General features: G+C 48.1%; 1 protein-coding gene across 3 annotated transcripts in view; it reads right to left on the bottom strand.

The window, feature by feature from the left end:
- LOC117005091 (protein FAM219A-like) overlaps positions 1-21,511 on the bottom strand; it is a 137,027-nt gene that overhangs the window by 19,245 nt on the left and 96,271 nt on the right. For all 3 annotated transcript variants that reach the window (XM_033076359.1, XM_033076360.2, XM_033076361.1), the window contains one exon: positions 2,358-2,460. In XM_033076359.1, coding sequence (XP_032932250.1) covers positions 2,358-2,460 — 103 coding nt within the window. The remainder of the gene's footprint in view (positions 1-2,357; positions 2,461-21,511) is intronic.

Genomic DNA, 21,511 nt, shown 5'->3' with positions numbered 1-21,511 from the left:
ACCAGGAACCATCAGAGAAACCCCCAGGACAGAACGCATGCGTAAAGGGGAGAGGAAATATGTTAATGATTTCAGGGAAATGATTATCATGTGTATGTTTAGTCCAGGACAATCAATGAATATGTATGCAAAATACGGTATATAAACAGAAACTTTCCTGTACTCACCATGCATGGCTTTTGGGAGGAGCTATCTCCCTGTGCACCCAGCGAAATAAAGAATGTCTGCTTCTTAATGCTACATTCATATTAAGGAGTTTTTTTATTTTACTGAATTTTTGGCAACACCTGTGCTCATAGTGAGTATGCCAGCAACTCCCTAACCTTGTTCACATATTATTTGCTCTTAGGGAGACTGATTGTGTTATGGATTCAGAACCTTTTACCTCTAAGGCTGGCTGTGCTCTGACCCAGAAGACCGAATAGTGAAGGCTACTTGGTACTAGAAGCTGGATGTAAGAAATTCATACAGAAAATACAGAACAAAAGCCTTGGGAAAGGAGAAGTAGAAACTAGGAGAGGTAATGGGGTTTACTTGAATGAAGGAAAACATATTTGATGGGGAGAAGAGCAGAACTGTTAAACATGTGGAAATGACTTGAGCATATTCTCCTTCTGCAGAGACCAGAGGAAGCCAACAGTTTAGACTTTTAAGAACTACCATAACCTGAACGTTTTGCAGAGTATCCCACTGGAATATCTCCCATTGTACTGCAGTCATAATCTAGTGAAAAGTTGTTTGAACAAGTTTGTGGTAGTTCTGCCTTCCTGGGGTTCCCTGTTTGTGGCAAAACAGACAAAACCATTCTAAAGTATTACTAGGGCTATGCTTGTGGTGCTGCTTGGCTCTCAGAAAGCCATGGGAGCTGGGAGATGAGACATGGGCCAGTGAGACCCTGTGCCAGACACCTCCTAGCTATATGGGAACAATGGAGCTTGACTACATCTGCTGCTAAGCAATGACTGCAAACCTCTGTTTTGCAGATCCCAAGCGATGCTTGTAAAAGTTGTGTGAAAAATAACTAAGAAAAGTAAGTCTACTGCCAGCAGGCTCTGCTTGGCAGTGGAGGCATCCACATGTCCTCTGAACAGTGCTCAAGTGTACACAAATGGATTGAACTGGCTGTTAAAAGTTTTTGTTTATAGGTATCATTGCTCATGCCTTCCCCACCCAAATCACTCTTCTTTTCATTGGCAGCTCAGAAAGGACAGCCTCTCCAAGCAGAAGCCACTAATTTTACAAATAGGAACCTGTATTTATCCCATCTTCTCTCCCTTACCATCTTCCTTCACTAATTTCAGTGTTTCTAAAATTCTCAAGCAGCAAATCTTCTACCATTCCTCTTGGGAAACTAGCATTCAGTCTATTGCCAAAAGAAACCACTTTTTTTCAGCTTATATTTGGAAGACAAGAAGGATGGAAAAGTTAGTGGGAACATCTGCCCAATTTCTTGCTGCCACTAAGGGTCTGGCTTCTTTTTATGGTCTCAACAACCAAACAGAACAGTGAGCAATGCAGTGTGTTCCAACAACATCACAGGGGCTTACAAAAAAAACTTGACAAAGTCCTGGCATGATTATTGACTACTATTGTGGGGTTTGGGAATTAATTAACAGAAAGCATCTGATCTGCAGTTCCTGTTCTATGTAATATATAGTAATTCAAGCAACTTTATAATCTGCTGTCATTCTAAGTGAGGTCCTCCTCTAAAAACTGCAAAGTGCATGATCCTGTGGACTCAGGGGGGTTCCTTCTTCCTGAATGCAGGTAAATGCTTCAATTTGTGACACTATCTGATACTGTCATACAGAGATGTGCCAAAGCAGCTCCAGCAAAGTATGACCATGCTGTTTCAAGTGAGAAGGAGGTATATAGCAAAGCACACATGGACTGTTCACAAGCCTTTTTAAAGTCAATAAGTATGGAGAAGGGGTCATCATCAAAAAAGAACAGGGGAACTACTGTGATAAAAGCAGCCAAAGCAGAACTAAGCTCTGAATCAGTTTGTGTTACACGAAGCAGCATCATACACTCTCCCACTGTCAGGATTAGGTGTTATGTGAGACTACCCAGAACATGTAAAACAGTCATATCAAACCCCTAATTTCAACCAGGCTGGGCTTCCTCTGCCTCCTTCAAGCTTCATTGTCACCAGTCCTGAGCCCAGCTGTCCCTGCATCTCCCCAGGGGATGGGATGGAACACAGCATTTGGGCATGTCAGCTCTGGAAAGGGTCATCACAGCTCTCACAGTATGTTTGGCAGTAGGCAAATAGCAATGAATATCATCCTTGCCCATCCTAAGGTCATTAGGGATTGCAGCTTAGAGCACAGAGGAGTGCTTTTCCGGTCTTTTACCTTGTTCGTGCCATCACATTGTTCTTCTTGGGCTGCTGATTAACTGGGCTTCCCATGTTGCCATTCTTCAGGGAGCCCTTCTGAGCCAGCTCCCTCTGCTTCTCTGCATATGGAATACAAAGGGGGAAAGCAAAATTAGCCTAGTTGGCCACCATACGGTTGCAGAAACCCAGATTTGATAGCAGTAAAAGGCATAGCAGAATTAATAGCAACATGACCTCTCCATCTCTCAGGAAAGGACAGCTGGATGAGCTGTGTCTCATTGTCTCCAAGGTCACCAAAGGCTAAAGCTAATATACCCTCTGTATTGGGTCTTACTGAGGTAAATTTCACAGCCCTCACAATGCTGTAATTTGCTTTAGTAGTTTGACAGGTGTTGATAACAGACCAGTGATTTGGCTACTGCTGAGCAGTGCTGTCTCTCTGACATTCCTTCCCCCACTAAAGTGGGTGGGAGTGGGCAAGATCCTGGGAAGGGACACAACCAGGTCAACTGACCCAAGTTAGTCAAAGGGATATTCCATACCATATGATGTCAGCTCAGATGTATAAAGCTGAGGGAAAGAGAAGGAAGGGGGGGGGCATTTGTGATTCTTCAGTGTTTGCCTCCTGGAGGAACCACTATGTGTGCCGAAGCCCTGCTTCCCAGGAAGTGTTCGAACATCGCTACTGATGGGAAGTAGAGATTGACATTTTTTCTTTAGCTTATGCATGCACAGATTCTTGCTTATTTCTTTCTTTCACTGTAATAAAACTACCTTATCTCATCTGTTGGTTGTTTTCCATCTTATTGTCTCCCCTGTCCCATTGGGAAAGGGAGTGATAGAATGACTTGGTGAACACCTGGCAACCAGACAACGTCAACCTGCTACACCCCGACTCACAGTAGCTTGTTGACAACACACACTAAGATGGTCATAAAACTTCTGGAAAAGAACCAGCTGGGGTAGAGACCTTGTCTCTATCTGCACCTGGTTGATGCATGGATTCTAAAACTGCTTTAAAATCTGCTAAAGGGGATTTATCCTTTTACTTTTTCTCCTCCTTCTGAGGCTGCCACTGGGGGACCCAGTGGGGATAGAAAAGTGTGTCCATCAAAGCATCACCACCATTTAGTATTAGCCTAGCCTAGCTTGACACTAGGCCTGAGTTATTAGTTTCCCTTTATGGCAACTAAACAGACTAACAGACCTCACAACAGAAAATGTTGACCCAGCTTCTATTCCTGGAAACCTGTGATGTTTCCTGTGTGTCTTTCTCTTTTATCTCTCATTCATTCTGGGGAGGGAAACATTTTGCAGTTGCATTTTTAAACAGTATATTGTTTTCTTAAATTTTTGGGGCTTGTTCTATTTGCTGCTGAAATGTACCTTAAAACCCGAACAGTACATCCAGCTTTCTTTGTCTATTCAGTGCAAGAGGTATTTAAATTATTTTCTCATTTAGGAGAGACTATTTTTCTTGATAACTTCTCTCCAAAGATTCACAACTAGAATTCTGGTCCAAGAGTTAAGCCTTCTGCAGGTATGCAGTGTTTGTGCAGTATTAAGTGTCTTGGGTTACAATACAGGATGTGATCAAAACTATCTATTCTATCACTATCTGATGAGACCAGGTGGGGCAGTGATCCTTATCTCAATGAGAGATATTCTGCTAATGGGTCATCCATTGAAACCAGGTGGGGCATTGTTCTTTATCTTTTCACAACCCATCCTTCCTCCAGGGAGTGAGCTATCTTCTGCTAATGGCCCATTGAGTCCCACTTTATAACTGAAAAAATGACTTCATCTCATTAAGAGATGCTCCAGCCAAGGGGGAAGAGCCAAGACTTTTTTACCAAGATAAAAACTGAGATTTTTGGGACACTAAAGTAGCCTTTTTTTCCATCTGGACTCCAGAGGAAAACTGGACTTCTCCACATCATCACTGGACCTTCGGAGGGAAACTGCACCCCTCTACGAAACCACTGCTTTAACTGAACCACATCTGTCACTGCAAGAGGACTGCAACCACCATTTAATCAGACTGCTACACACACCCTGACTGACAGGGTGTCAGGTTGTACTCTGTCAGTGTTTGGGGTTTGTGCTTTGTAGTACTGTATTTCTATTTTAATTTTCTTAGTAAAGAACTGTTATTCCTAATTCCCATATCTTTGCCTAAGAACCCCTTAATTTCAAAATTCTAATACTTTGGAGGGAGAAGGTTTACATTCTCCATTTCAAAGAGAGGCTCCTGCCTTTCTTAGCAAACACCTGTCCTCCAAACGAAGACATATACAGTAATTTCACGAATACAAGCCGCACCAATTTGACCAAGATTTTGGTGGAAACCCGGAAGTGCGGCTAATATTCCGGGGCGGCTAATCTATTAACAAAATTCTAAAAGCTGCCAACACGGAAGTGAGAGCCCGCGGCAGCCCCAAGCCAAGCTGGAGCCCGGCCGGCCCCGGCAGAGGTGGGAAAGCCTGGCAGAGGCGGGGCCAGCAGTGTCGGGGGCGGGCGGCAGAGCCTGAGCCAGCAGGGCGGGGGAGCCCGGGAGAACTGGGGCTAGCAGTGCAGGGGAGCATGGCAGAAGCAGGAAGGCCGGCGGGTGGGGCTGCCTGGCAGCGGGGGAAGCCCAGCATAATCGGGGCCAGCAGCGTGGGGGAGCCCGGCGGTGCGGGGGCCTGCAGTGCCGGCCAGGGCGAGGAAACGCGGCAGCGGTGCAGACGGGAGGGGGCGGCCGGCGAGCGTGGTGGCGGCGGCGGCAGCCCTGCCGGCGGGGCGAGCGAAAGCGGCGCTCGCGAAAGCGCCGCCGCGAGCCGCGAGCCGCGAGCCGCGAGCCGCGAGCCGCGAGCCGCGAGCCGCGAGCCGCGAGCCGCGAGCCGCGAGCCGCGAGCCGCGAGCCGCGAGCCGCGAGCCGCGAGCCGCGAGCCGCGAGCCGCGAGCCGCGAGCCGCGAAAGCGCCGCCGCGAGCCGCGAAAGCGCCGCCGCGAACCGCGAGCCGCGAAAGCGCCGCCGCGAACCGCGAGCCGCGAGCCGCGAGCCGCGAACCGCGAGCCGCGAGCCGCGAACTGCGAGCCGCGAACCGCGAGCCGCGAAAGCGCCGCCGCGAGCCGCGAGCCGCGAACCGCGAGCCGCGAACCGCGAGCCGCGAGCCGCGAGCCGCGAGCCGCGAACCGCGAGCCGCGAACCGCGAGCCGCGAAAGCGCCGCCGCGAGCCGCGAACCGCGAGCCGCGAACGCGCCGCCGCGAGCCGCGAGCCGCGAACCGCGAGCCGCGAACCGCGAGCCGCGAGCCGCGAACCGCGAGCCGCGAAAGCGCCGCGGGGCGGGCGCGGCGCTCGCGAGGCGCGGCAGCGGGGCGAGCGAAAGCGGCAGCGGGGCGGACGGCGAGCCCGGCGGCGGCAGCCCTGCCAGCCGGGCGAGCGAACGCGGCAGCGGGGCGGTGCTGACGGGAGAGGGGGGCCAGCGAGCCCGGCGGCGGCGGCAGCACCACCCGGCCAGCCCCGCCGAGCCGTGGCGCTGAGCTGGGCCACCCGGCCCCGTCGGCAACCATGAGCGGGCCGAGCCTGCCTGGCCCCGCCCCGAGCCAGTAAAGCCCGCTATGCCGCGATCCTCTTACTAATTGGCCAATTTGTGAAAGCTGCGCACGGATTCTCGCGACGAACGAAAGTGCGGCTAATATTCGGGGTGCGGCTTATCTATTGACAAAGACAGCAACATTGTCGAGGCACCGGGGGTGCGGCTTATAATCCGTGCGGCTTGTATTCGTGAAACTACTGTACACATTCCTGCCTCCAGTAGGTATAGGAGCCCGTGGACAATGGGTTATCATATAAACTGATATTCAGTTTTCCGATTGGAAGTTCTTCCTTGTTTCTTGTGGGAAATTATTTGGGTTGAGCTAACAATTAGCCAAAAAAGTTGAGCTAACGGTTCCAATCTCGTTCTGCAGTGTTAGACAAGGCTTGTCAGGAAAAGTCAAGCATGGGGCCAGTAAGGCAGTGTTATAGATGGGTGACGTGATGGTTAGTCCTCACAATTAAGAGATTAATATTATGGGTATGTTAAAAGAAGGTTTTTTTTAGATGTATAGTTATGTTATTATAATATGTCCTCCCATAGTCCTCTTTCCCCTCCCCCTTGTAACAGCCTTGGTAATCGGGGCATTTGGGGAGGGTTGGCTTCTTACTAGGAGGCGCAGCATAACAACACCTGACCTCCAATCAAGATATAAGAAAGTAATATCCACCAATGGACAGCAGAGAAAGAGTTGACTGATGAGACTTTGGGAGGGGCTAAGTGTATAAAAGGCATAGCATCCTTTTCGTAAATGAGCATGGGGCTGTAAGCCATGGAGACTCCCAGTGCTGCTTTTTCTTCTTATTTAGTCTTCTGTTGCATTTTGTTAAGGTTTAATAAACCTTTGAAATTTTAAAAAGTGAGTGTCGTTTTTCACAGCAGGAAAGGGCCTAGTTAAAAACATTCCCCAGAGTGTGAGAATATGTTGGGAACTATTTTTGTGCCATGCTTGAATAATAGGGGTTTACCAAACTGCTGGCTGGGTGTCTTGGGGGGGGTTTATCATCCCATATAATTTCAGGGGGTTTTGATCTGTTTTGTTTGTTTGTGATTGTGAGGGTTGGTCTGAAGTTTCCCTGATCTGCCTCACGACCATTGTAAGAACTGACATTAAGACCCCAGGGACCCCTCACTCACTCCGGGCAGGAGGTTCAGGCTTGGCTGAGGTGGATGCTTGCCCAATGACTGTTTGGAGGTGTGCCTGCCGTCTTGCCACGGTACGCTGGTCTCGAGCAGTGTACTGGTTGGGATGCCGTGTTTCTACACCTGCTCTCAGAGCAACGGGCCTCTGCACACAATAGTCCATAAATCTCCCCACCTTTTGGCCAGAAGCCACTCGCTTTGGAAAATGATTATAAAAAGATGACTGTCTAAAGAGACATTTGAGATCTCCCAGCAGAAGACATGTCTATTGGCTGAAGACCACGAGGGTGTCATCCCATCTGTTGGTAGCTATTCCCCATCCTCCCCCCACTTTTTATTTTGTTTCCTTTATCTCTCTTCCCTTTATCGCAAAACTGAGTTGTTGGCACTCAATAAAGTGCATTGCTGTTTGTTGTTGAATAAAGTTTTAGTCCCCTGCAGTTTGTCTTTTGCACCCTGGGGTCAAACGAACCATCACGACTCTCACTCGGGTTGAGCAGATCGTGACATTAAATTGGTGCCATGGACAGGATTTCTGATAGACAGAAGGGTTGCAGGGTTATGTGTAGTCTGTAACAGGGGAAGGATGTCTTGCTCCAGTCGCACCTATCTGGCCACCTCAAAAGGGATGAGCTTGTCTAGAAAGCAAGAGGGGTATTTCAGATTTCCCGCAAGCTGCACACGCCTAGGTGAAAAGCACCCCCACACTCGTTTGAGAGTTCTGTCTTCAGAAATTAACAAAAGATCTCTTGGTGCAAAAGGTGGGACTCTGTTGTTGTTTTTTGTTGTTTGTGTGAATTTTGACTGCTTGGTGTAGTGAAGAGACAATCCGATTTTTTGTAACAAAGGTAGAACCTCCCAAGCAGGTTTGGTCTCTTCACTCACCCAGGGAAGTGACGGGCTGAACACAGCAAAAGCTGTGTGTGTAACTTAAGTAATTGACCTCCCTGGAGTGGTTTTACTTCCCCTTCGTAAAATGACTGAAAATCATAGTGCAAAAGATAAAGCTGCATTTTACGCTCTGTTAGCTAGATATAACACCAGACAATCCCAAGGGGGGGAAGACTGGGCACACAGTAACTGATTTAATCTAGAAAATGTGATTGATAGAATATGTTCTTTGCAACATGAAACAAAATTCAAACTGGGCAAAAATAAGACTATACTCTGCTCAGTTTTGGGAGCCTGTCTTACGGCAGCTATAGAAACTCGCTTTACGCGAGGAAGTGAGAAAAGCACAATTATTGACTCTTTAAAAAATTTAGTGGGAATTTTGCAAAAACAATTAGATGAAGAAAGGAATGACAATACAGTAATTTCACGAATACAAGTCGCACCAATTTGACCAAAATTTTGGTGGAAACCCGGAAGTGCGGCCAATATTCCGGGGCGGCTAATACATTAACAAAATTCTAAAAACTGCCAACACGGAAGTGAGAGCCCGCGGCAGCCCCAAGCCAAGCTGGAGCCCGGCCGGCCCCGGCAGAGGCGGGAAAGCCTGGCAGAGGCGGGGCCAGCAGTGTGGGGGGCGGGCGGCAGAGCCTGAGCCAGCAGGGCGGGGCAGGGGGGCGGCAGAGCCCGGGCCAGCAGGGCGGGGGAGCCCGGGAGAACTGGGGCTAGCAGTGCAGGGGAGCATGGCAGAAGCAGGAAGGCCGACGGGTGGGGCTGCCTGGCAGCGGGGGAAGCCCAGCAGAATCGGGGCCAGCAGCGTGGGGGAGCCCAGCGGTGCGGGGGCCTGCAGTGTCGGCCAGGGCGAGGAAACGCGGCGGCGGTGCAGACGGGAGGGGGCGGCTGGCGAGCCTGGCGGCGGTGGCAGCCCTGTCGGCCGGGCGAGCGAATGCGGCGCGGGGCGAGCGAATGCGGCGCGGGGCGGGCGGCGAGCCCGGCGGCGGCGGCAGCCCGCCGGCCGGGCGAGCGAACGCGGCAGCGGGGCGGTGCTGACGGGAGAGGGGGGCCAGCGAGCCCGGTGGCGGCGGCAGCACCACCCGGCCAGCCCCGCCGAGCCGTGGCGCTGAGCTGGGCCACCCGGCCCCGTCGGCAACCATGAGCGGGCCGAGCCTGCCTGGCCCCGCCCCGAGCCAGTAAACCCCGCTATGCCGCGATCCTGTTACTAATTGGCCAATTTGTGAAAGCTGCGCACGGATTCTCGCGACGAACGAAAGTGCAGCTAATATTCGGGGTGCGGCTTATCTATTGACAAAGACAGCAACATTGTCGAGGCACCGGGGGTGCGGCTTATAATCCGTGCGGCTTGTATTCGTGAAACTACTGTAATTTTTTGAGGGATGGGATTCATTTTTTAAGGGATGAAGTTCATTCTTTAAGGGATGAAAATCATTCTTTAAGGGCTGTCCTAAAAAAGGAGCATACCAACACTTCAAAACACACAAGAAACAGAGGAGAAGGAAATTGTTCGCATTAATCAAATTTATCCTCAAAAAGAACTACAGTAAATTCACGAATACAAGCCGCACTGAGTATAAGTCGCATCTCTGGGTGTTGGTAAATATTTCGGTTTTTGTCCATAAATAAGCTGCACCCGAATATAAGCCGCTCTGTCGTTCACAGCGAGGACCCGCGTGCAATTATTAACAGAACCGTGGGAGGGCAGGGTTTACTGGCTGAGTTAAGGCTGTGCAGGCTCGGCCCGCTAGGGGCTGCTGACGGGGCCAGGTGGCCCAGCCCGGTGCTGCCGCTCGGGGCCACCCGCCACTGCCACTGGGCTCGGTCACCCCGGGTCGGCGCTGCCCCGCGGTGGCAGGCAGGGACGGAGCTTCCCCCGCTCCTACGGCAGCGGCGGTGGGCGGGGACGGAGCTTTCCCGCGCCCGTGGTGCCGGCGGCGGGCAGGGACGGAGCTTTCCCGCGCCCGTGGCGCCAGCGGCGGGCGCGGACAAAGTACCCCGCCTCCTCCCCGAGCCGCGGCAATGGCTGCGCGGGGCTCCTGTCGGCTCCCCGAGCCGTGGCAATGGTAGTGCGCACTTCCCCCTCCCCCCTCCCCGGGCCACAGCAATGGCTGCGCGGGGCTCCCGTCGGTTCCTGGAGCCGCGGCAATGGCGGCGCCCCCCCTCCCCCCCGTCCTCCCCGGGTCGCGGCAATGGCGGCGCGCCACCCCCCCCCCGTCCTCCCCGGGCCGCGGCAATGACGGCGCGGCCCCCCCCTCTCCTCCCCGGGCCGCGGCAATGGCGGCACGGCCCCCCCCCCGTCTCTCCCCCGGCTGCGGCAGAGGAGGGAAGAGAGTTCTCCCGCCTCTCTCCCTGCCCCCCGTGTTGCCTGCAGGGAGCCAGGGCAACACAGTAACACTGTAACAATCGCGGAATGCCGGCTTTTACTGGCAGGTGCTTGGCTCGGCACTCTGGCTGGTACGTCTGGGGTTGTAAATGTCAGAAAATTATTCACATATTAGCCGCCCCTGACTATTAGCCGCACTTCCGGGTTTCCACCAAAATTTTTGTCAAATTGCTGCAGCTTGTATTCGTGAAATTACTGTAACTTTGATGAAAAATTGTGGAGAACATTGTTGCCCTAGATTGAGACCTGTAATTAAAACACAGTATGATTATATCAATAATGAGGATTTTGACCCATATATATCCACTAGGGAAACCCCGTACACTGTTACTGAATTAGTTAAGTTAAAAAAGGAGTACGGGCGACTCCCTCACGAGTCTGAGACAGAATACATCTTTCGAATGTCTCTCACCAAGGGAGATCAGATTCTATTATCAGAACAAGAAGCTAGTGGGTATTGGGGACATGGGGTTTTCTTAACAACAGGAAACAAATGTTACCCATGGTCCCTAATTCAGCGCGCAGCTTATTGGGCAGGGGGACTTAACCCCTTGGAAAGGGGAGACCCTGTAGCTTTAACTGGTACCTCCGATCAACTCCTAGAAAACATTCACAAAGCTACCTGCTTACAAATGATACATGAAAGAAAATTAACTGCTGACTCTGAATCACCTATGCAATTACCAGTTATTCCTGAAATTATGACTCCTTTAATTCGTAGTCTCTCAGAATCACTTAAATCCACAGCAATTCTCCTTCAAAAAAACATTACAGCTATATCCCCTGTAGAAAGACTAGATAGATTTCTTGGGAACCCGACCAATTGACCTGGTTCTACTGCCTCTGGGTCCACTCACGTCTTCCCCTATGAAACCCTTCCTCAGCAGCCGTTAGGTCCACAATCGCCTTCTCCTGCCAGTAACCATAAAGTTTGGACATGGAGTGAAGTTGCAGAATAACTACTGAATTACAGTATAAAATATAGACCTGTAAAGTCCCCTGAGGAAAAGGTAGAAAAAACAAAGGGACTCAGACATGTTGCTCCTTCTAACGATAAATCAGAAAAGGGGAATCAAATCAGAGACAATATTGGTGGGGCTTGGCGATTAAGAAAGGGGTCCCCAAAGATGTTATGGATGGCTTACCACTTGAAAAACTGACAAAAATAGTTTTGAATTGGCATTGCCCTAAGTCCACTGTATCAAATTCCACTGTCCAGCCTACCACACCTCCAATTTCACAGGGTCTGGGTGTTGAGCCAAAGCATTCTTCTTCTCAACTTGTGGGATTGGAGCCAAAACAACTTCAGAACAAGGGAAACTAAAATCTCTCTCTTAGGTGAGCAGAGAGGCAGGGGTGATTGGTTGTTTTTGAGAATGCTCACCCGAAATCCCAAAAATGGAGATTTATTGATAACAGCAATAGTTGGTCTTAAACAGGGACTTATTACTTTTGTGGTTGACACTGGAGCCCAGATTTCTGCATTAACAAATTTAGCTGCCCAGAAATGTGGAATTGTCCCAATAAGGAAACAGTGTTTTGTTCTTAATGCCTTAGGCATCACAGAAGCTATGGATATTGTTCTGGTAAAAATCACACTGCCTGAAGAGGAGAATCAATTACTTATCAAAATGGTAATTGGAGATATTCCAAATGATTTATTAGGAATGGGTGTCCTTGCCAGGAGACAGTGGGAAGACGAGGAGGGCTGCCTTTGGTCTTTTGGCACGCCACGCCTTAATATTAGATTACTTCAAGTCGCACCTTCCCTGTCATTCAGCAAAATCACTAATGTAAAACAATATCCTCTTCCCTCTGGTGCCAAAGAAGGGATCAAACCAGTTATACAGGACTTGTGAGACCAAGGAGTAATAATTAATACTCATTCTCGTTTCAACTCTCCTGTGTGGCCAGTCCAGAAACCCAATGGGAAGTGGAGGCTGACTGTAGATTTTCACAGGCTTAATGCCAACACAGACCCTCTTACAGCAGCATCCCCAAATTTAGCTGAATTAATAACATCAATTCAAGAAAAGGTTCACTCAATTATGGTAACTATTGATGTCAAAGATATGTTTTTCATGATACATATACAGCCAGAAGATATGAACCATTTTCCCTTCACGTGGGAAGGTCAACAATACACCTTCACTAGGCTTCCCCAAGGTTACAAACACTCCCCCATTTTGGCCCATCATGCTTTAGCTCAAGAACTAGAAATGATACCCACATCTGACACTGTACCTGTTTATCAATATATTGATGATATTCTTGTGGGAGGAGATGAAATAGAAGTAGTGGAACACACCCAACAGAAAATAATCTCCCATTTAGAAAGCCTTGATTTACAAATTCCCTCAGAGAAAATTCAAAAACCTTCTCAGGAAGTGAAGTTTTTTGGGAATTTGGTGGAAAGGAGGTATGACGTATTCCACCTGATACACTAACCTCTTTGGATCCGATTAAAGTGCCTGAATCCAGGAAAGATCTCCAAGAAGCTCTAGGATTATTAGTGTTCTGGAGAAAACACATTCCAGATTTTTCAGTAATTGCTAGACCTCTTTATGATTTGCTGAGAAAGGGGGTTAAATGGGATTGGACTCCTTCACAGGAGGAAGCACTACAATTGCTGATTTTTGAAGCTACAGCTCATCAGGCCCTGGGCCCACAGACCCTTTCCAGGTAGAATGGGGATTTACCATCTCAGGGTTGTCAGTACACATATGGCAATGGGGCACAGAAGGTCCTACAAGGCCTGTGGTTTTTATTCCTGTGGCTTTAATGATGCTGTAAAAATATATGCTACCTGTGAAAAGGGGTTGTTTGTGGTTAGTTTAGCTCTCATAGAAGTCAAAAAAATTGCATGACAACAACCTCTTGTATTGTGAGGCCCTTTCAAAGTTATTAAGACAGTCACTACTGGGACCCCTCCCTCCTGACGGGGTGGCCCAGAGAGCCACAGTTAGGAAGTGGTATGCCCAGATCGAACATTGCTGTAACATTTTCTGAGTAACAGAAGGACCTGTAAAAAATCTGGCAATACAAGAAACTGAGAGCTTGGCTAGCAACCAAGACAAACTTGCCTCGGTAAATAAAGTTGCCCCTCCTTTCTCCCCCGAACAATCGACTAATTCTTGGTTCACTGATGCTTCTGCCAAAAGAGAGGGTAAGTTGTGGAAATACAGGGCAGTAGCCCTCCACACTTCCTCTGGTGAATGAATTATTACTAAGGGAGAAGGCAGTTCTCAGGTTGGGGAGCTGATAGCTGTTTGGAGTGTTTTCCAACGTGAGATGCAGAATACCTCTCTTGTTTGCATTTGCACTGACTCCTATGCTGTGTTTAAGGGATATACAGAGTGGCTTCCTTTTTGGTAGCAAAATGATTGGGAAGTTAACAGAATTCCAGTATGGCAAAAGGAAAAGTGGCAAGAAATTCTAAATGTCGCAAGTCAAGGGAATTTTTCTGTAGGGTGGGTAGCTTCTCACCAGACAGATGGTAATCCAACTGAAGAGTGGAACAATTCAGTTGATGAGTTATCTAGACTAAACCCCCTGAAAAAGGAACAAATTACAGAGGACTGGTATTACCTATTAGAACGCCTGCATGTAAAAAGACAGTACACAGGTGCAAAAGACTTGTACAAAGAAGCCCTTGCCCGTGGTTGGCCTGTAACCAGGGAAATGGGTAAAACATGCATATCAGTCTGCAAGCAATGTTGCAGAGGACTAGAAAGACATCCTTTGGAAGATGACCCTCTGCACTTAAGAAAGGGTAAAGACTTATGGGATTCATGGCAGGTAGATTATATCAGTCCCTTTAGGAAGTCAGGTGGTAAACATTTTCTGCTGGTAGGAGTGGAAATTATATCTGGGTTAGTCCAAGCTGAAGCTTTTAAAAGAACTACAGGATATAATACTGTTAAAGCATTGCAGGAGTGGTTTGGAACTTTCCCAAAACCACAAGAAATTCAATCTGATAATGAGTCCCACTTCACAACTAAAGTGGTACAGGAGTGGGCAAAGGATGAAGGGGTAAAATGGACTTTTCACACCCCTTACTATCCCCAAGCTAATGGTATTGTAGAAAGGACCAATGGTCTCCTAAAACGACTCTTCAGACCACAAGAGACTGGCTGGGATCTGCAGTTATGGAAAGCTATAAAAGATATAAATGATAGGTGAGGGGTAAATGGGTGTCCAAAATTTTGTCCAAAAGCCCCAAGCATAATTCCTGTGCTGCAGGAACTGAGTGATCCTAAGAATTCAGCTCACTATCCTGGGCAACCTGTTCTAGTGAATGTCCCTACTGTAGGGGAAGTACCACTAATGCTAAAAACTCCTCTGAATAAATATGCATGGGTAGCCACCAATGCTTTGGGGAAGGAACTTCGGATAAGCACACACTGAATAGTTCCATCATTTTAATCTCCTGCCTCTTGGTGGCAGACTCTGTTGTGTTTACTTTTCACAGAAAGAACGCTTAGGGATATGAAGACCAGATAAACCATGATAACACTACTTACATTTCTCTGCATCCTGCCACAACACCATGGTCAAAACTCGTCTGAGTGGCTGTGGTCTGAAGTAACCATCAGGTATACCAGTGCTCTAGGACCCTACCCCAGAGATCATCATCCAAACCTAGCGACTGTGGTACTCCATGACTCTGAGGTATACCATGCAAGTGACTGGGGTTGGGACAAGAATGACTGGGCTAAAGTGTTAACTAGAACAATTGGTGAAGAAATTAAGGTAGGATGCAGGAAAGTAGAAAAATCTCTTTACGAGAAAGCTTCCACCATTGCAATTACCAGAAATTTGCTAGAACCAGATGTGACAAGCAATTTGCACCCCAACATCACAGCAAAACTCAACCCCACTATAGTGTGGTCCTGTAGCAAACAAACGCCATTCATACTGTGTTGTCACCAGACAAATGTTCGTAACTATACCTTGGACCCCAGTACCAACAACATTGAAATCACAAAACTTTGTAGACATGCATGCGCTGACTGTTGTTATAACTTTACTTTAACCAAATCAACCTACGTAACATGTACAGTAATTTCATGACCATAAGGCACACCAGACTATAAGGTGCGCCCCCCAGGGGTTGGCAAATTTCGCAACTTTGTAGATCATATAAGGCACACCGGACTATAAGGTGCACTTTTTTTTTGCAGCGAGGAGCCACGCGGCGCGCAACAAAGTAACGAATTACTGGCAGGTGCTCAATTTGCAAACATTTTTCAAAGATCGGTGTAGCCTTTAAACGCAGCCCCAGGCGCCCTCCCCGTGCAGCGGGCCCCGGCACTCCCGCCAGCCCCTGGCACCAGCTGGCACGGCTCACGGCTCACGGCTCTCACCCCGTGGCCGCGCTGCGTCCCGACTTCCCCCCGGCCGGCGGCGGCGGTGGTGCTTCTCGCCACTTCTCCCCGCTTCCCCGCAGAAGCCGTGGCGGCCGCGCCGCTTCTCCCCGTTTCCCTGCGGCTGCGCCGCTTGTCGCCGCTTTGCCGCAGCCGCAGCGGCTGCGCTGCCTCCGCTTTGCCGTGGCCGCCGTGGCCGGGCCGCTGCTTTCCTGCAGCCACAGGGGCCACGCCGCCGCTTTCCCGTGGTCACCCGGGCCGTGCCGCCGCTGGTCCAATGCCGCCGCCAGGCGGGCTCTGCTCGGGGCTGTTGCAGGCTCGCACTTCTCGTTCCCCCCACGCCCGGGCCGGGGTCGGCACCGCCCGGCTTCTCGTTTCCCCTGCGCCCGGGCTGGGGTCGGCACCGCCCGGCTTCTCGTTTCCCCTGCGCCCGGGCTGGGGCCGGCACCACCCGGCTTCTCGTTCCCCCCGCCCCTGCGCCCGGGGTGGCACCGCCCAGCTTCTTGTTCCGCCCGCGCCCGGGCCGTGGCCGGCGGCAGCTCCCTCCCTCCCCGCGCGGCTCCTGCCGGCCGTGGCCGCCCGCTCCCACCCCCTCCTCGCGACTCGGCGCTCCCGCGGCACCACTCCCCCATTGCAGCTCACGCTTCTGGTTTGGCAAATTTCCAAACTTCGTCCATCATATAAGGCACACCGGACTATAAGGGGCACTTACGGGTTCAGGGGAAAAATTTAGTCAAAAGGGTGCACCTTGTGGTTGTGAAATTACTGTAATTGGCATAATGATCCAGCAGATAAGTCAGGTCTGAAAGGTCTAACGTATAGATTCAAAATAAACCCTGTTGCAAAAACCCATACTGACTACAGTAATCACATACCATGGTGTAAGCATCACCCTAGTGGGGGAAGACAGACACAATGTTTTTCCTTCCTTCATGGGAACAAGAGGTGATGATGTCACAATAACATGTAGATTAATTGCTGGATCCCTCACTGAACCTGTATACAGTTATGGTGCAAGACCCCATGGTTGTGTTCTATTTTGTGAAATTCAAAATCAGAATTGACAGCTGAACTTAATTGCTGTACAGTTTTCCCATAAAATCATGTGTGGTAAAAATAATACAAAATACTGGGGAGAACTTGATGTTAATGTTCTAACACCTACCACCAAACCACCAGTTATGCTGAGCCTGAAAATTTTCGAAATTCGACCATATATAATTAGGAAAGCTGGCTAACAACAAATATTGTTTAATCCAGCATGGTGTCTTAAACAAATCAAATTGTCAATGCAAAACAATGTCTCAGAAGTTCAGCCAGCTCGTTTGCCTTTTCTGCAAACCTCTTTTGAGGGGTGGACAACCTGGTTGCGAAGGTGAAATCCTTCTAACAAACGAATGACAAGAGACATAACCGGTGTTGTGGGAACAGAATTGGGAATTTTCAATAGTATTGACTCTGAAGTACTAATGAACAAATTGGCAACCACAGCTGGAGATTTAACCAAATTACAGCAACCACTCCATTCATCCTTAACAACTTTGGGAACCCTGTGGACACTGTTTGTGGCCTAGGAAATTTTTAGTCAGGATTTTCTCAGGCTGTGAAAAGTACACAGTTCTTGTTTCTCATAGATAGCTAAAACCTTCCCAGGTTGTTTTGAATACACAGCTCTGGGGCTGCGGACGTTCCCAGGCAGAAAAAGAAAAACATAGATTAAACATCTGTTATTTTACAAGTAACTGTACTGTGAGTATGTGACAGAGATTGTTTTTCTATTCTGTTCAATAATTTTCTGTTCTGCCTGAGCTTTGCGATCCTCATTATAAATATGTCCGCATTTTGGTCAATAAATGGCCTCTTCTCTAAGAAGTTGTCCTTGTGTGCTGTCTTGCTTTCCCTCGCCTGATAGCTGTGGGAACCCAGGATATTCCCCTGGCTTTCCTGGAATCTGGGCAGGGGGCTCAGAAGCCTTGGCAAGGTGCCCAAAACCCCTGTGAGTTCAATCCAAGTCCCTGGGAGAAATTACCATCTTTATATGAAGAATTACAAAGTCACAAAAATAAGTAGAGTATAAATTAGAGTATTAAAAGGTAAAAAAGTGAAGTTTTAAAATTGTTTATATTAGGAGTATGAACACAAGATGGAGGATTTAGGGCGTGGTATGTCTTTCTTCTTCATGTCATCCATCTTTTGGGTTAGGATGTCAATTCAGGATTGGTTTAAGGGAAAACTGGACAATGCAATGTAGGTGTCATGCATTGGAGATCAATTGTAAACAATGTATGCATAATTTAGAGTATAAAAGATAAGTCCTGCCCTGGAGGGCAGGGAGAAAGCCTTGAACAAGATGCAGGGGGAACAGCTGTAAGTCAGAGAGAAAATTCCTTAGATAAGAAAGAATAAACAACCTTGGAAACCTAAGAAAAAACAGCTTCTGACTCTTCCTTCATGCCTACTCTGTGAAACAAGAATTCTCAGACCACCACTACTTTGCAGTGAGTGACCTCAGATCATAAAAGAGGTCGCCACCGTCCACAGATAGCAACAAACCCAACAGTGGTTGTTATCAAACATTTTACCAAATTGGGAAAAGGTAAATGTAAATGACCACAAACTGATAATTGATGCACTCGGTGCTACACAAAATAACATTTCTCTGGCTCTCAGCTGTATCCAGGCTCAATTGTGGATGCAGTCAGTTGCTGCCTCAATTATAAGAGGAGGCAAGGAAGGCACTTTTCCTACTGAAATTCAGAGAATAATTTGGGATAGTGCCACTGATTTTGAAAGAGAATTCCAATCCTGGTGGAACTTAGTAAATTTCACCTACGACCCCAGCACAAACACAACCACAGTCTTTGTAATGATGATACGCAATGCTTCAGTGCATTCAATATTCCGTATCATTGCATTAGGGCTGAATCACAACAGAACTATTCTCTAACCTTTCGAACATAGAGAATGGGTCCGTCAAATTGGTGGGAAGTGGCAAACTGTTAATTTGGAAACTTGCATTGTCTGGGAACAACAAGGGTTTATCTGTGAAAGTAATGCAATCAGAGCTCAAGATATTTGTTTAGATACAGAAGAAAATGTCTGTAACTTTGAAATTCATCCAAATGAAATTCCTGAAACAGTACTGGTGTACCAAGGCAATGGTTTTGCATGGTTTAGAACTGCTTGTGATAGTGTTTTCATAGGAGATTTAGTAGTGAGTACTAAAAATCATTTGAATCTTTGTGTCTGTAACTTTACTAAACTTGCACGATGTGATTTTTCTTTTGTAGCCCAAATTACCTCTCATCACCTTCTACAGTCCAATTACAGTAATTTCACGATTATAAGCCACACTTCCGGGTGTCAGCAACTTTTTGTTCTTTGTCCATATATAAGCTGCACCTGATTATAAACCGCACATTACAATACAGAGTGTGATAAAAGGTATCTATTCTATCACCATCTCTTGAGGGTGGGGGCAGTGATCCTGATCTCCGTGGGAGATATTCTGCTAATGGGCCATCCATTGAAACCAGGTGGGGCATTGTTCTTTATCTTTTCACAACCCATCCTTCCTCCAGCGAGTCATTTTCTGCTAATGGTCCATTTAGTCCCACTGTGTGACTGATAAAATTACTTCATCCCATTGGAAGTTGCTCCAGCCAGGGGGAAGGGCCCAACATTTCTTACCAAGATAAAAATAGAGGTTTTGGGACACTAAGGTAGCCCTTTCTCTACTGGACTCCAGAGGAAAACCGGATTTCTCCACATCACCACTGGACCTCTGGAGGGAAACTGTACATTCTACAGGAGCACTGCTTCAACTGAATCACATCTGTTACTGCAAGAGGACTGCAACCACCATTTAATGGGACTGCTACCAACACCCTAACTGACGGGGTGTCAGGTTGTACTCTGACTTTGTCAGGGTTTGGAGTTTGTTTCTTTGTAGTACTGTATTTCTATTTTAATTTCCCTAGAAAAGAACTGTTATTCCTAATTCCCATATCTTTGCCTGAAAGCCCCTTGATTTCAAAATTATAATAATTTGGAGGGAGGGGGTTTACATTCTCCATTTCAAAGAGAAGTTCCTGCCTTTCTCAGTAGACACCTGTCCTCCAAACTAAAACAGCAACTTTTCATTCTTTGTCCATATATAAGCCGCACCTGATTATAAACTGCACTATGGGTTCAGACCAAAATTTTAGTCAAAATGGTGCGGCTTATAATCGTGAAATTACTGTACATGCTTATCCACCATCTGTTGCCTACTCCCATTGGGATGAACCTCACTCTGGTAAAGCAACTGTTGCTTCACCACGACTTACAGTAATTTCACGATTACAAGCCGCACTGAATATAAACCTCATCTCCGGGTGTCGGCAACATTTCATTCTTTGTCCATACATAAGCCGCACCTGATTATAAGCTGCTGTGTCGTTCGCAGCGAGGACCCGCGTGCAACAAAGTTGCCAATTAGTAACAGAATCGCGGGATCACAGGGTTTACTGTCTCAGCTTGGACCGTGTGGGCTCGGCCCGCTCAGGGCTGCCGACTGGGCCAGGTGGCCCAGCTCGGCGCTGCCGCTCGGCGGGGCCACTCGGGACTGGTTGCCGCTGCCGCCAGGCTCTCTTGCCCCGGCCCGGCGCTGCCCCATGGTGGCAGGCGGGGACAGCGCCCACCGGCACCCACGGTGGTGGCGGCAGGCAGGGATGGAGCCCGCCGACACCCATGGCGGCAGTGGCAGGAGGGGAAGGATCCCCCCGCCTCCCCCCCGAGCTGCGGGGATGGCAGGAGGGAGCCTTCCACCTCCCCTCCCCCCACGCTGCCGGCACGAAGCCTGCCTCCACCTGCTGCGCAACAGAGTAACCAATTTGTAACAATCACGCAATCCCGTGTTTTACTGGCAGGTGCTCGGCACCTCGGCTGCACTTCTGGTGTTGGAAATTTCAGAAAATTTTTCACATATTAGTCGCTCCTGAGTGCAAGCCGCATTTCTGGGGTGGGAGCAAAATTTTTGTCAAAATGGTGCAGTTTATAATCGTGAAACTACTGTAATTTAAATTTTGGAAAGGATTAAGAAAAACAGACAAAAAACCTTAATAACTGTTCATCACAATGTGAAAGAAATACATGGTGTTCTGGAAAGAGTAAAGAAAGATGCTGAACACAGGTGGTGGGATAGTCTCTTTTGGTGGTCACCTATTGTTACAGGTGTCCTGAACAAATTGTGTCATCCTGTCATTGTTCTCTTGATTTTGGTTTTCATTAGCTTTGTTTTGTCAGCAATCTTTTACATCATGAATTGGAAAATGATGAAATGGTTAACACAATTGACATCTATAGTGGATGTACACAAATCGGTCACTATTGACACCCCTAAGGTTATTGACAGAAGATGAACTATATGATTTGAAATAAGATAAAATGTGGTATTGATTAAAATAGATTATTTTAGTTGTGTTGCATTTTTAATTTAAATTTATTATTTCTTTGAAATCAGAAATTGAATTTATATTTTAATTGAAAATTGATTAATTATTTTGTTTTCTTTTTCCCTTTTTCTTTCCCTTATCTTTTCCCTACTTTTCTATTTCTGTCTAACTTTCTGTCTCTGTTTTCTGGGATATGCTACCAACTCAGACAAGTCCTGAAGACTTTGCAACAACACTACAAAGGAGCACTCTTGATGATGATCGTGAGTCACGGGGTGGTGTAAGGGTCGGGCCGAAGTTTCCCTGATCTGCCTCACGACCGTTGTAAGAACTGACACTAAGACCCTGGGGACCCC

This window comes from Catharus ustulatus, chromosome W (assembly GCF_009819885.2).
Source record: "Catharus ustulatus isolate bCatUst1 chromosome W, bCatUst1.pri.v2, whole genome shotgun sequence".
Taxonomy (NCBI): Eukaryota; Metazoa; Chordata; class Aves; order Passeriformes; family Turdidae; genus Catharus; species Catharus ustulatus.
Note: the sequence above shows the minus strand (reverse complement) of the source record. Positions and strands in the feature narration are given on the sequence as shown.